Source organism: Schistocerca serialis, chromosome 2 (genome assembly GCF_023864345.2).
Source record: "Schistocerca serialis cubense isolate TAMUIC-IGC-003099 chromosome 2, iqSchSeri2.2, whole genome shotgun sequence".
Lineage (NCBI taxonomy): Eukaryota > Metazoa > Arthropoda > Insecta > Orthoptera > Acrididae > Schistocerca > Schistocerca serialis.
This window is the reverse complement of record NC_064639.1, coordinates 564146321-564163557: the sequence shown is the minus strand read 5'-3', so window position 1 is coordinate 564163557 and position 17237 is coordinate 564146321. Positions and strand designations below refer to the sequence as shown.

The 17237-nt window shown below is 39.5% G+C and overlaps 1 protein-coding gene across 1 annotated transcript in view; it reads right to left on the bottom strand.

The window, feature by feature from the left end:
* LOC126457564 (uncharacterized) overlaps positions 1-17237 on the bottom strand; it is a 332561-nt gene that overhangs the window by 200760 nt on the left and 114564 nt on the right. The window contains exon 7 of the mRNA XM_050093978.1: positions 13354-14080. Coding sequence (XP_049949935.1) covers positions 13354-14080 — 727 coding nt within the window. The remainder of the gene's footprint in view (positions 1-13353; positions 14081-17237) is intronic.

Sequence of the window (17237 nt, the reverse complement as noted above, 5' to 3'; positions counted from 1 at the left end):
ACAAATAAATCTCTCTATTACGTCGAATAGCCTGAGTAAGTTAAAGAGCATTTTGGTCACAACTGCAAATACAAACATGTTACTTCATCTATACTGGGAGCTCCAAGACATTATGTTCGTTGTGCTATTATTTGTACATAATGCTCCAAACAGTGTATTTGTATATGTACGTACTTTCTCAGTAGTTTATCTAAGAAGGTACTTGATGATGACCGAGATGGTGGTAACAACAATGACCTAAATGGTTTAACACTAAAGCAGTATTTCTTTTCTTTGCCATGACAACAATCACAGCTTTAGTAATACGATGATACTGATAAACTGTGATTCAGTGACAGGGTGATACCACAATTCCTTTATCAGACTTTTATGATTTTTCCTGTTTGACACAATTCTCAACAACAGAAAAATGTTTACTTGTGTTACATTACATTGTATATTGAAGCATATCTATACAGAGTGTACATTAATTGATGGAGTAAACATATGCAGTTGAAAGTACACGACACTAGAAGCAAAAAAGTCTAAGAAAATGTAAGTTAACTCACAAACCTTACAACGGATCTTTGGTTAACAGCCACTACTGATGACGTCCTGTGTAAACACCACATGCTAGTACACGGCGTAGTCGTCATCTACATTTTCGAGGCTTTGAGATGTAAACTGAATAGATATAACAGTACAGTACATAGTCAGAGTGCCCCTCATGTCACTTGTTCACAGTGCCTACGTTGTGTTGTTTGATTATTAGTGGTAACATAGGACATTTCAGTAATGAGGAGTAGGTGGACATCCATTTCATGTATGGTAGGGCTAATGACAATGTACAGGAGCCTGCACGCTTGTACTAAGAAGCATACCCTGCCTGATAGCACACCAAGAGTCATGTGCATCAATGCCTCCAAGAAACTGGGTGCTTTGCATAGACTGTGAGAGCATGTAGGCCTTCACAAGTTACACCTGTGCTTGAAGATGTGGTGCTGGAAACACTTGAACACTCTCTAGTTGTCTCGACAAGGATACTTGCCACACATATGCCTGGAATGAGACAGAATAGTGTTTAGAGAATACGCAGCACAATGCAATGTAGCCCACATAACATACCAAATTATTACTGAAAGTGTAGCCTGCTGGGAGGAAAGTAGATTTTAGCTCTCACATTGGCACAGCTAACACTGACTACTGGGCCGAGCGAGCTGTGTACAATATGTTACACATACTCTCTATGAATTTGGAGAAGTGCTACTAAATGTTAATTGATCTTCATATTTAGCATAACAAATTCTATGGCTAACACAACCATACTGTTAACATTTCAAATCAACAATTTCAATACATTCAGAGGTATAAAGTTTTACCTAAAACACATAACTGTGCTGGCATTGTGAAACTGTGTTAGGGACTGTAATGTATTCATCTATAGTATCAATGAAACTACAACCAAGAGGATAGTTTCATATAATCTAATTTTCTGGAATTTTCTTTAGTTTCATTACCACAGATTCCTGACACAGTTAAAAGCACTTGAGAAAAGTATTATTTTATCGGGTTTTGGAGAGACAGTGTGAATGGCAGGCATACATATAGTGAGAATATGATATTTTATCAACATTACGTAAATGTTATGTGTGAGAAAGTAGTTGTGTAAAGGGGGAAATTGTGACATATCTCCACGTGAGCTTAATTTTGTAAAAGGTAGCCGGAAGGGGTATTGAGTATTAAATTTATTAGTAATTTATTTTGTGGAAAGAAATCATATTTTGTTTTTACTAAATTTTATATAGTTTCTGAATTTTGAGATTTTTGGTCTAAGTTACTTGTGGTATACTGATTGGCTGATGTTAGAAATACCACGAATATAGAAGTGCTCGAGATGATCTGATTGGCTGCTTACCACACTAGCCAATCAGAATTCAGCATTTCCCACATATTTGAGTAGGGCTTTGTGCCTTAGCTCTATGAATCGAGATAGTCACTCGGGAGCCATCTTCTGTCAAACACCTATGTTAAACTGTGCTGATCAAATTTGTACAAAAATGAACAAATTCACATGTTTGATCAGTTCTTGTGTCATTGACGAAAGGCGACTACAGTATTGTGTATTTTAAGAAAGTTTCAGCTTTACGAGTCATTTATTTTAGGAGATATTCATGTGCAAACATTTTATGCTGTACGTAAGTTCCATGTGGCGTGTTTTGTGCAGATTACGAGACATTGTGGCAAGTACTTCTTTGCACAAAGCCTACTGAGTGACTGAATGGATTAACTCACAAGTTGTAATGTATCAGTGAGTATTTAGGATGTTCAGAATATCAGGCAGGACTAAATATTTTCTTGCTGCTTTCAGGTGGACCATGTAACAGAGACAGTCAGTAACATTGCATAAATGATCTCAGGATATTAAATATGGACTTGATAGCAATTTCGTGTATTTTAAAGATGATAAATGAACTCACCAGAAATTTCAGACATTTTTTCAAACGAGTCATGCATTAACCCCGAACAAGTAAGTTTAGTGTCTCCGAGGAGCAAACTTTGGTTCTAGATTAACATTCTTTGTCTGTGGATGCAACAACAAGCTGTAGGCAATGCCAACAACATTTTATTTATAGATGACGCAGGGTACACTTGTTATGGAGTGCTTAATTATCATGTTTAATTATCATGATTCTCACCTAGGCTCCAATACATATGCTGTGCACATGTCTCCACATCAGACACACTTCTGACTGAGAGTATGGTTAGGGGTACTAGGTGACCATTTTTCTGGGTTGTACGTATTATCAAACAAACTCAGTGGACAGAATTCCCTTTGGTTTCTGCAGCATAATCTTCCATGATTGCTTGAGTATGTTTCCTTACAGCAATACCAGAGGATGTACTACATGCATGATGGAGCACAGGCACATTTTGCAGCTATGGTGAGATGACATCTAATGTGCTGATACGGTCAAAGGAGGTTTGGGGGAGGAGGACCTGTACCATGGCCTCCAAGATCGCTTGGTCTAGGACCTATGCATTTATGTGTTTAGGGCCATCTTAAAGGTGTAGTGTACATCACTCCGGTTAACCCAGTTGCTAAAGACCTGTCAATGCTTGTCAAGAATTTTGTGATGATCCAGGCATGTTCAAAAGGATTTGAAACTAATTGTAGCGACAGGTACAGGCCTGGGTAGGTACAAGGACGACACTTTGAACACCACCTTTAACTATAAGTACAGTCAGGAAGCTGTTGTGCCCATTCAAACCAATTGCACTTCTACCAAAGTATCCCCAATCACTTTTCTTAATGTTGAACAGTATTGTTCCCTTTAACCAACTGGGACAACATTTACACACAAACAAGTTAGTGGTGGTTGGTAACAACAAAGTCACAATTACCTCACAAATGGCTCATTTGCAGACCTATGTTTATTGAGACACTTTATTTCTGGTATTGTGTACTTTCAACTGTATGTGTTTATGCCATAATTATGATACAGCCTGTATAGCCTACATTCAGAGGGCTGGTTCTCAGATCAAAGGACAAAAACTGTATTTCCCTTCCAATGTGCTTGCAAGACCAAACCAACCACCACATATAACTGCTTTATTTCTTTTGAATGATGTGGTAACAGGTCATTTTATGTCACTGATGAACAAAAGCTTGGAAAATAACTCTAATACTGTCATTATTCTATTAGCACGCCCTTATTTCAGAGGAGTAAAATATTACAACTGAATAAGAAGGAAGTAACTGTTTACTACAATATTTAATGCACTACATGTTCCATTACTTAATTTGTATATAAACTTTACTATCAGCATCTATATACTATTGAAAACAATACCAATGATCATGTAAACTGATTCAAATTTCTAGAGTTCTGAATAGCATACTGGGTACATCACTCACAGGGAAATATATCAAAAGCATGATAATATGCAGGTGGTCCAAAATAATGTTCACACAGTCCACAGCTGCCATGGTGCCTTCGATTACCAGCACGGGTCCCATGGAAGCCAAGGTGAATGATCTCCATAACATAGTACTGCCGTTATCGGTTTACGTCTACGGTGTGAAGCATGTTTAGAGTACCTCTTCACCTAGATGACGCATACCCTGACACGGGCATTGACATAGTGCCACCACTATGACCAGGCTTCAAAATAAACTTCGTGTAACCCACTAAAGTAAATGCACAGTCAACATTCTAATAAATTATGTATCTGAATATGTTTATAAATTTTTCATAGATTTAGGAATCTCTGACCACTCTGCATTATTCACTGAACTACCAAAGACAGAGAAAGAAATTTCATGTAAAAAAAGCCATATGAAAAGGAACTTCAATGAAAACAATTCAATTTCATTTAGAAATACACTCCTGCAAATGGAAAAAAGAACACATTGACACCGGTGTGTCAGACCCACCATAATTGCTCCGGACACTGCGAGAGGGCTGTACAAGCAATGATCACACGCACGGCACAGCGGACACACCAGGAACCGCGGTGTTGGCCGTCGAATGGCGCTAGCTGCGCAGCATTTGTGCACCGCCGCCGTCAGTGTCAGCCAGTTTGCCGTGGCATACGGAGCTCCATCGCAGTCTTTAACACTGGTAGCATGCCGCGACAGCGTGGACGTGAACCGTATGTGCAGTTGACGGACTTTGAGCGGTGGGCATGGGGGAGGCCGGGTGGACGTACCGCCGAATTGCTCAACACGTGGGGCGTGAGGTCTCCACAGTACATCGATGTTGTCGCCAGTGGTCGGCGGAAGGTGCACGTGCCCGTCGACCTGGGACCGGACCGCAGCGACGCACGGATGCACGCCAAGACCGTAGGATCCTACGCAGTGCCGTAGGGGACCGCACCGCCACTTCCCAGCAAATTAGGGACACTATTGCTCCTGGGGTATTGGCGAGGACCATTCGCAACCGTCTCCATGAAGCTGGGCTACGGTCCCGCACACCGTTAGGCCGTCTTCCGCTCACGCCCCAACATCGTGCAGTCCGCCTCCAGTGGTGTCGCGACAGGCGTGAATGGAGGGACGAATGGAGACGTGTCGTCTTCAGCGATGAGAGTCGCTTCTGCCTTGGTGCCAATGATGGTCGTATGCGTGTTTGGCGCCGTGCAGGTGGGCGCCACAATCAGGACTGCATACGACCGAGGCACACAGGGCCAACACCCGGCATCATGGTGTGGGGAGCGATCTCCTACACTGGCCGTACACCACTGGTGATCGTCGAGGGGACACTGAATAGTGCACGGTACATCCAAACCGTCATCGAACCCATCGTTCTACCATTCCTAGACCGGCAAGGAAACTTGCTGTTCCAACAGGACAATGCACGTCCGCATGTATCCCATGCCACCCAACGTGCTCTAGAAGGTGTAAGTCAACTACCCTGGCCAGCAAGATCTCCGGATCTGTCCCCCATTGAGCATGTTTGGGACTGGATGAAGCGTCGTCTCACGCGGTCTGCACGTCCAGCACGAACGCTGGTCCAATTGAGGCGCCAGGTGGAAATGGCATGGCAAGCCGTTCCACAGCACTACATCTAGCATCTCTACGATCGTCTCCATGGGAGAATAGCAGCCTGCATTGCTGCGAAAGGTGGATATACACTGTACTAGTGCCGACATTGTGCATGCTCTGTTGCCTGTGTCTATGTGCCTGTGGTTCTGTCAGTGTGATCATGTGATGTATCTGACCCCAGGAATGTGTCAATAAAGTTTCCCTTTCCTGGGACAATGAATTCACGGTGTTCTTATTTCAATTTCCAGGAGTGTAGGTTATGACAGGTTGAATGACCTTACAACTGTTGTATTTCGAATAATAGTAACTTTGACAATTTTTTAAGTAGCTTTCTTGAAATATTTAATGAAACTCTTCCACTTGAAACCACATGCAAAAAAACAACTAATAAACTTAAATTGATAACCCAGGGTATAAAAATTTCTAGTGCCAGGAAAAGGAAAATCTACAATGAACTGAAATATAACAAAAACAGACATTTGAATGAGCATGTTAATAATTATAAAGGTATAATTTAAAAAGTTTTGAAGGCAGCCAAACAAATGGCAAACGAGAAGTTCATTGTACAACATAAAAGTAAAACGAAAGCAAGGTGGTCTGTTGTCAAATGAGAATTAGCTGTTAGTCAGTAGTAATGAAATATCTATGATTAAAGCAGGTGATAGCTGTATTGTAAAACTGGCTCAAATATCAGTGTGTTTAAATGAATTTTTAAATGTGGCAAAGTCAGATGCTAATGTAGCAGAGTATCAGAGTAAAGTAAGTCCCTTTGGAATCCACCAACAAGCTGAATATCTTATGGATTTTAAAAAAAGTCACAATAAAGGGTGTGGAAAATGTTATATTATCATTAAATATAATAACTCTGTCGGGTGGGATGGATACCCACTAAAGAGATTAAAACAGTGTATGGCATAACAGTGCCTCCCCTAATTAAAATATTCAAACAGTCTTTTGAACAGGGATGCTTGCCCAATGTTTTGAAGTATGCCGAAGCCAGACTTCTGTTCAAGAAAGAGTGGAGGGAAGACATGGGAAGCTATCGGCCTATTTCTATTCTTCCAGTGCTGTCAAAAGTGTTAAGAGAAAGAAGCTGCAAACCACATCAAAAACTTTAGTGTCAAAATGATTTTATTATAAGTAATCAATATGGATTTCAATCCAGAAAAAATACTCTGGATGCAGTGAATAACTTTATTGAAAAGACAGGCAAATCATTGAATCAAAGGAGTAAAGTTGCATGTATCTTCTGTGATCTCACAAAAGCATTTGACTCCATGAACCATGACTTGCTTATCTACAAATTAGACAAATATGGGATTAAGGACAAGGCTCTCAATTGGCTACCATCATACTTCCACAACAAAATCAAAGGGTAACTCTCACCTCAGATGCAGTGAATTATTATTCTAAATGGAGTATGGTATCACTATGTGTGCCTCAAGGCTACATTTTGGGACCAATCCTGTTTTAGCTGAAGATGACGATGCACAAAAAGTTCTGAGCTCCATCGTGAGCATGTTGCATACCTTCGAAAACTGTTTCTCGTTAAAAGGGTTGAAACTGAACGTTGTAAAAACCCATGCGGTACATTTCAAAATGAAACATTCAAAACATTTGGAACTTAAAACACAACATAACAATCAACTTATGAAAGAAGTTGACACGGTCAAATTCCTGGGACTAAATATGGACAAGAACTTAAGATGGAAAACACATATTGAGTTTCTATTAAATAAACTATGCAGTTTTGCATTTGCAATGCAAATACTAGCAAATTCCACTGACTTGAGTACACAAAAAATTGCTTATCATAGTTATTCTGAATCTATCTTTAGATACGGGATAATTTTCTGGGTAAGTTCAAGTAGCATGTCTCGAATACTGAAACTGCAAAAGAAAATTGTCTGATACATGTGTATTGCACAGCAAACAAAACAAATCCTAACTGTTCCCTCCATATACATTTATGAAATTATAATCTTCCTCTACAGCAGACAAAAATTGTTTGAGGAGAATCATTTTAACCACACATATAACAGAAGAAATGAAAATAATTATATGCTACCCACACACCAGTTGAAATTATATGCACAGACTCCGCACCATATTGGGACGACAAGATATAACAAGTTAATGAGCAAAAACATATTTCATATGAAGCCAGAAATTTTAAAAGACGAGGCTACAGCAGATTCTGTGGGATAAATGCTGCTATTCAATAGACTCATTCATAGAGGATTAAACAATAATATGAGCAAGGGGTAATTGAGTGTTAGATTTTATTATAAGTATATATAACGAAATTGTATTATTATTATGACGCTGTTTGTTAACATCAGCTGTTCTTCGTTTGCGGTGAAATTTTACAGCAATTTTGGCATGTCTCCTGTACCTGAATCAAATAATTTAGATTATGTATGTTATGAGACAAATAAGCACAATTCACAATTCATATCCACTGATTCACAGCACAATCTCAATGACACTGTGTCACTGCAATTATAACTGACAATGTCACTGGGTCATCATAAGAACATGTGCAGTTCGTCTGCTGTGGAACCCCATGATCAACAATATGTGCTGATGATGTGCTCCAAAGCACTTGTACCTGCACCAGCACTGTATCATGTAGCCAGTTCTGCCACATATTGCTGCCTACACTGCTTTTCAGAGCAAGCAAGCCTCTGACCCTCTGTTCTGTGAGAAGGCACCTTGCACCTACTTGTAGTTTCACAATTTTTTAACCTTTTCTCATAGATGCTCACTACAGTAAAATGTCAACAGCTGACCAGTTCCACCATTTCCAAGATGCTCATTCTCAGTCACCCAGTCTTAACTATCTGCCCTTAGTCAGTCACCTCTGTCAGTGGATTTCCTCATTTGTTATAGTCATTAGAATGAATCCCTATATGCTTCTGCTCGAATTATATAATTTCCTTACTGAGTTGGATGTTCACAATGCCATCAGGTGGCAGTCAAGCTCTTGCTAGGCAGGTCAGAACATTTTGGCTCTTCAGTGTACATGTAAATTACTGCCCACCTTTCCAAACTCCACTGGACATTCTCTGTTTCCTCAATGGAGTAGTAATGTACAGTTCAAAATGCCAAAAGTATTATTTTCTGCTTCACTTAAGGATTACTATAAACTGTGCCTCCTGAATGTAAGTACGGATTGAACTTCCTGTCTCTTTGTAATATGAACAATGATCTGAATTGAATTTTTCATTTCATATAGCAGAACCATGGACTTTACCAATGGTGGGGTGGCTTGGGTGTCTCAGCAACATAGACAGCCGTACTATAGGTGCAGACACAACAGGGGGATATCTGTTGAGAAGCCACACAAATGTATGGTTCCTAATTGGATGATTGACTGATCTGGGCTTGTAAAATCAACCAAAACAGCCTTACTGTGCTGGTACTGCGAACAGCCATAATGTTTCCCAAGGGCATGCAGCTCAACTGTATGGTTAAATGATGATGGCATCCTCTTGAGTAAAATTTAACCTCCAGAATATGGCCTCCATTTGGATCTCCGGGCAGGGACTACTCAGAAGGATGCCATCATCAGGAGAAACAGAACTGACACTCTACATGTTGGAGTGTGGAATGTTAGATCCCATAAGCAGGTAGGTTAGAACATTTAAAAAGGGAAATGGATAGGCTGAAGTTAGATGTAGGTGAGATCAGTTAAGTCTGGTGGCAGGAAGGAAAGGGACTTCTGGTCAGGTGAGTACAGGGTTATAAATACAAAATCAACTAGTTTATATGCTAACTAGTTCCACAGATGATGAAGTGATTGAAAACGTGTATGACGAGATAAAAGAAATTGTTCAGATAGTTAAGGAAGATGAAAATTTAATAGTGGTGGGTGACTGGAATTCGGCAGTAGGGAAAGGAAGAGAAGAAAAAATTTTAGTTGAATGTGGACTGGGGGAAAGGAATGAAAGAGGACACCGCCTGAAAGAATCAAGTACAGACAATAATTTAATTATTGCTAACACCTGGTATAAGAATCATTAAAGAAGATAGTACATGTGGAAGAGACCTGGATACACATTGATTTTATAATGTAACAATACCAGAGAAGGGAAGTTGCTACTCACCATATAGCGGAGATGCTGAGTCACAATAGGCACAACAAAAAGATTCACACATTTATAGCTTTCGGCCATTAAGGCCTTTGTCAGCAGTACACATACACATACACACACACATGCACACACACACTCTCACGCAAACGCAACAATGTACACACGTCTGCAGTCTCAGAGAGCTGAAACTACATTGCGAGTAACAGCACCAGTGCATGATGGGAGTGGCGACTGGGTGGGAGTAAAGAGGAGGCTGGGGTGGGGAGGGGGAGGGATAGTATGGTGGGAGTGGCGGGCAGTGAAGTGTTGCAGTTTAGATGGAGGGCAGGAGAGAAACTGCGGAGGGGGAAGGGGGTAAGTAGCGGAAAGGAGCGAAATAAAAATAGATTAAAAGACTGGGTGTGGTGGTGAAATGACGGCTGTGTAGTGCTGGAATGGGAACAAGGAGGGGGCTGGATGGGTGAGGACAGTGACTAACGAAGGTTGAGGCCGGGAGGGTTACGGGAACATAGGATGTATTGCAGGGAAAGTTCCCACCTGCGCAATTCAGAAAAGATGTTGGTGGTGGGAAGGATCCATATGGCACAGGCTGTGAAGCAGTCATTGAGATGAGGGATATCATGTTTGGCAGCGTGTTCAGCAACAGGGTGGTCCACTTGTTTTTTGGCCACAATTTGTCGGTGGCCGTTCATGCGGACAGACAGCTTGTTGGTTGTCATACCTACATAGAATGGAGCACAGTGGTTGCAGCTTAGCTTGTAAATCACATGACTGGTTTCACAGGTAGCCCTGCCTTTGATGGGATAGGTGATGTTAGTGACTGGACAGGAGTAGGTGGTGGTAGGAGGATGTATGGGACTGGTCTTGCATCTAAACCATAACCTTATGACTTACGTTAGAAGGTTGATTAAGGAAAAGCAAACCTTTGTTTATAGCATTTGTAGACTTGGAGAAAGCTTTTGACAATGTTGTCTGGAATAATCCCTTTCAAATTCTAAATGTGGCAGAGGTAAAATACTGTGAGCAAAAGGTTATTTACAACTTGTTCAGAAACATGATGGCAGTTATAAGAGTCGAGGGCCATGAAAGGGAAGCAGTGGTTGGGAAGGGAGTGAGACAGGTTTGTAGCCTATCTTCGATCTTATTCAATCTGAACATTGAGCACGCAGAAAATGAAACCAAAGAAAAATTTCTGGTACTAATTAAAGTTCAGGGAGAAAGAATAAAAACTTTGGGGTTTGACAATGACATCATCTTTCTCTCAGACAGACCAAAGGGCTCAGAGGAGCAGCTGAACAGAATGGACAGTGTCTTGAAAGAAGTATATAAAATGAACATTAACAAAAGCAAAACAAGGATAACAGAATGTAGTTAAATCAAATCAGGTGTTGCTGAGAGAATCAGATTAGGAAACGAGACACTGAAAGTAGTAGATGCGTTTTGCTATTTGGGCAGCAAAACAACTGATGACTGAAGTAGAGAGGACATATAATGTAGACTGGCAATGGCAATAAAAGAATTTCTGAAGAAGAAAAATTTGTCAACATCAAATACAGATTTAAGTGTTAAGAAGTCTTTTCTGGAAGTATTTGTCTGGAGTGTACCCATATAGGGAAGTGAAATGTGGGCGACAAACAGTTTTGACAAGAAGAGAATAGAACCTTTTGACATGTGCTCAAAGAAAGATGCTGAAGATCAGATGGGTAGATCATGTAACTAATAAGATGTGAACACAAATAGGGAGAAAAGCAATCTGTGACACAACCTCACTAGAAGAAGGGATCAGTTGATATGACACATCTGGGACATCAAATGATCAATTTAGTATTAGAGGGAAATATGGGAGGTGAAGCTCGTAGAGGGAGACCAAGAGATGAAGACAATAAGAAGATTCGGAAGGATGTGAGATGCAGTAGTTATTTGGAGGTGATGACGCTTGCACAGGACAGAGTAGCATGAAGAGCTATATCGAACCAGTATTTGAACTGAAGACCACAACAACAACAACATCCGTAGAATTATTTTTTTATTTCAGAAATGAATGCTGGAACCACTCAACAGAAAGATTACTCCATTACCAACAAGGAAGTAGAAGCAATGTTGGCAAAATAAATTGACAACGGACCTAATAAGAGCAGAACTGAAATAATTAAAGACTATAAAGTCTACTGCTTGAAAAGGAAGGAGACGAAGAAAAAGTCCACTTACAATATTTTTAGTCACCTTAATGTTTACAGTACAGGTCATGATCATGAAAGAAATGACATTAGGCATACATGTGGAGATATTGTCTTGTTATTCATTTTATGCAAGATCACAATGCATTCTTCACTTTTTTACTAGTAACACACAGATAATGAATGTCTTTCATTATGTGACAGTCTACTAATGACGGATAGTGCCCAAGCCTCCACCCAAATGACCTTCTGAATCAACAATACAATATTTATTGAAGCAGGTTTATAATATCATTTTCTACATCTACATCTACAGTATGCAAACAACTGTGAAGCGCATGGCTGAGACTATGTCCCATTGTACCAGCCATTAGGGTTTCTTCCCCTTCTATATACGTATGGAGTGCAGGAAGAATTATTGTTTAAATGCCTCTGTAATTAATTTAATCTTGTCCTCTTGATATCTATGCGAGCAATACATAGGGGATTATAGTATACTCCTAGAGGTATCATTTAAAGTTGGTTCTTGAAACTTTTGCAAACAGGCTTTCTTGGAGTAAGTTCAAAAATCTGACAGTTTAGTTTCTTCAGCATCTTTGTGACACTCTCCCAAGGTAAATTAAACCTGTGACCATTTGTGCTCCCATTCTCTGTATATATTCAATATCCCCTGTTAGTCCTATTTGGTATTGGGTCCCACACGCTTGAGAAATATTCCATAACACGTCACACAAGTGATGGTAAGCAATGTTCTTTATAGACTGATGGCATTTCTCCAGTACTTACCAATAAACCAAAGTCTACAACCTACTCTATCTATGACAACCTATGTGATGATTCCATTTCAGATCCCTACAAAGTGTTACACCCAGGTATTTGTATTTGTTAGCTGTCTCCAACTGTGACTAACTGGTATCAAAATCATAGGATACATTTTTTGTAAAGTGGACAATTTCAGATTTCTGGACATTTAAAGCAAGTTGCCAATCTTTGCACCACTTTAAAATCTTAATCAGGATCTGACTGAATATATATGCAGCTTCTTTCAAGACAGTACTTCTTTGTAGACATCTGCACCATCTGCAAAAAATCTGACGTTGCTACTAATACTGTCCGCACTGTCACTAATATACAATATGAACAGCAAATTGAACACAACACTCACATAACTCCCAGAGATGGAGCACCAACTTGGATTGTGGAATGATAGGGAAATAAATAGGCTGTGCCATTTTCAGAGGAACTGATCAGCCTTTAGCACATGAGCTTTAGAAACTGTTTGTGAAAACCAGATCTGAATGGCCAGATAGAGATATGGACTCCACTCTTCAATGATTTACACAACTGCTCTACAACTTAACCCTTTGACTGCTCTGGACGTGTTAACGCACGCGCCTTTGTACCTGTCCCTGTGTGCTCTGAATGTGTTTACGCACACCTTTGTACCTGTCCCTGTGTGCTATGAACATGTTTATGCGCACCACCAGTACCGCACGTTAACACGTCCAGAGCAGTTAAAGGGTTAAAATGAGCTTACTAAAATGTCTCTCACACTTACCTGCTTGCTCTGTTTCTGTCCTGTTGTACGTTGTTACGGTGACCACTGATTCGGGTGGTCTTGTCATGGTAGTAGAAGATAACCTGTTTTCATTAGGCATATGTGATGTATCTGATGTTTCACGACTTGAAAAGTTCACAGATAAACTGTTAGCACTTTGTGAAGTCTGACCTTCTGGTTTACGACTAAACCCTTCATTACAAACAATGCCTATGGGTCTAGGACACAGGACATTCGGCAGTGCTTGGCGATCATCTGACTGCACATTAGCACAGTTTGTCGAGTTACTAGCATCAAGTGTTAAAGTAGACCTAACTCCACTTGAACCAACTGCAGCAGGTGTATGGCTGCATTTCCCTAATGATGAACTGGAACTACTTGGACAAATTCTGCAGCACATGCTGACATTTCCAGTGCTGCCCTCGTGGAAGCAAGGACACGAGTTGCTCCTTGCTTGGCTGTTGACAGCTCGAGCCCCATTTACATTGGAAGCACTTGAATTAGAGGAAGAATCTACTGCACTAGAAAATCCCCTAGTTGATTTTCGGGCTTTGGTCTTTGAGGTAGTAGCTGTTGTACTACTACTACTATTTCTCACAGTCCAATTATTGTCTGTACTTGTAGCTGTATTGTTACATGTGCATCGATTTGTACTGTTTGACGTCGCTGCATTGTTAATGGATCCACTGGTTTCCTCTGCCTCCATTGGGTCAGTTCCACGATCAGTCTGAAACAGAAATGCAATATTATTTTATAAATAGTCTATTGGTTTCCTTCAAGTTATGGAAGGGGTAAAGTGACATAACTGCCATTATATAATGTGCACAATGAAACATACTTACCTGTTTTACAACAGGTATCCAGAACAAAACTGTTAATTCTGATTTTAACATCTGTTATGAAACTTATATATCTAGTGCCTATTAGTCTTCTATTATTAATTAGGCTGGCTTAGTTCCCCAAGTCACAAGATTACAAATTGCTTCAAATTTTCATCTATTACCACATTTTCCTGGAGATTTAATTCTGAAGCTCTCATTCAAGCAGTTAAAATAGAACACAACAGTTTTCCCTGGTATATGCAACACCCTTACAAGACAAGAAACAGGAAGAGAGATGCAAGTGTCTGTCTCTTATGTGTTCACAAAATCACAATTTACAATGATGGTAAGTTGTTGTTAAATAATAATAACAATAATAATAATAATAATAGAGTTTTAAACCACATTTGCAAACTATTATTCATAAAAATTAAAACTACTGCTTAATTGTTCTCCATATACTCACAATCAATCTCACGATGATAAAATCATACTGGTCCTAACAACGCTGTACAAATTTGATATAAATTTACTTGACACACGCAGTCCTACAGCAATCACTCGAAACCAATACTTGCATTCCCATGCACATTAAGACAGTGGACTGTTCTGCAGGTGGTTATCCAGCAAGGACTAAATACATAAAGGTGTGAATCATTATTCTATAGTCTAATTAGAATTATTTGATAGTTGACGTCTGTCACTTGCTACTAGTGTTGCCACATTGGCTGCAGGTTACAGCTCGGTTATAGATGACACAAAAACAAGGTGGGTCACTTCACAAATGCTGTTAATGTATAATGCAGAGCAAGTTGGAAGTGGCTGATGCGAGGTACGACAGAAAAGTGAGATGCTATGACAACAACCGATTTTAAAGGATCTATGACTGAACTACCGCAAACGACATGTTTCATAGCCCTGAATTCAAACTCGTGTCCTAACCTAACCACACTCACGTGATGTGCAATGTATCTAAGAAAACAGTAGTCAACATCCAGCAGAAGAACTAAAATCATGATCATTTTGTTCATGGTGATTTAAGTTAACCTCTACAAGCAAACTCACGACATAAAAATTTCAGTTTCAGCGCTAAAAAACAAATCGTAATTTTTCGCTATCATTCACTGGTTACCTGAAACTATTCTCACACTGGCTACACAAACTGCCACTTTATCAACTGATGAGCAGTCCTGGTTGGCACTTGGTTGTAGATTATAGACAATACAGACAGATTCCAAATGAAAAAACAATGATACATAGAAAAATAAGGGCAAGTAAAAATGTCAATGTGATACGGAAAATGACGCGGCACAGTATTAGAAATAAAGAAATTACATTTATATCAATTAATTAAATAAAAATAATAATGAGAATCTTTTGATTAGATTTAGAAATAAAAAAATTCATTGTACATCATGACTTTTGAACTTGCGATCTTCTACATGACAGGCAGTACGCTAGCCACTGCGCTATAACACCATGATGCTTAAAGCTGTTTCACCTACGACTCTGATATTACAAAAATAGCAACAATGAACTGCAGCCTTCAACAATTTGATTTCACTTAATGTCATATGAAACTTTTAGCCCTTCTCTGTGATTATTGTAACTATATACGTGTGGCACTGAACTGTGCCTAGTGCGGAAGGATCCAGTACTCCTTGTTTAGTACTGCATATAAAATATGTGTGTGTGTGTGTGTGTGTGTGTGTGTGTGTGTGTGTGTGTGTGTGTGTTTTGTGCTAATCACGCGTGATGAAATAGAAAACTGAAGCTCAGATAGAGGATTCGAGATCCAAACACAACAAGAAAGAAAGCCAGACAAGGTGAACTGAACAACTGTTTTGGCAGTAGTAAACTTTTCTGGCATGATGTTGAGAGCTCTGATTGGAGGAATCTAAGTCCAAGCCTATGAAGTGTAAAATATGAAGTGACAACTGTCAAGTAATTTTAATTGGATTATAGTTTTTGAATGGGCTTGATATTGTTTCAGTCCGTTATACTGCAGTATTTGGTGAGGAGCAGTGTGATCATGAAGAAATATGAACTCGCAAAAAGAAAATTACACAGGAAGTGAAAATTAATTACAATTAACAATGACGATAAATAAATGAAATGCCACAAAATTTGAAACGAACAAAAAGATGCACAACATTACGTGATGAGTTTCAAAAACGGGATTTTGTTTTAACAATCACCTGTTAAGAATCTATATGAGGAAAAAATTAAACATTACTTGACAACAATTTTGGCAGCAGTTGTGAAGTGAAACAGCACTTAGAAAGCTCTTGGTACATTTAACTTCAGTACTCAGAAGAGAGGGCGATACCTCACAGTTAAACCATAGGCTGTCATATAATTTATAAACTGGATGCACGCTCTCAAAATGTGGTATACTGATTCAACAGCACAAGCAGCCCACAATGGGAGACTAGTTGGAGTACTTGGGTACAAATCTGTTCATCATGTGAATACTCACAAGTAAACTTACTCCTGCGACGACAAAAACCTAATCATTGGAGAAAACTAGCAAAAAGGAATGTATTCCTGTACATTTCCAGATGAAAGTAATCGAATTATCGAGAGTCTCTAACTCAGAATATATTGTATGAAGAGAGGTGATACAGCAGAGATCATACTCCAAAATGGGAAAAGGAGGATCCGTATTTCCCCAGTAGGACTTCCACAAGAACAGCCTACAATGTCCCCTGCTAACTTTCATCTGTAAATATTGTCTCATAAGTATTACAGTCACTTATACTAAAATTCTTGGCCCCTTCTGTAGTCATACTGGTATTTCACTCCAACCTTGGACAATATACATCAAGTGTGAATCATAATGTGGGGGAGGGGGGGGGGGGGGGGGGCATGCCAAATGGTCGCACTGTTTGCAAGAAACTTATTAATATCAACTCCATAATACGAAAAGCAATGGTTTGGTATTGTGGTGAATCTGGAACAGACAAAAAAAAAAAAAAAAGGAGGTGCCAGAGAACACTAAAAGAAACATGACCTTTTATAGGGAACTGAAAACGAAGAATCTATTTTTGGCAAAAGTTGCGT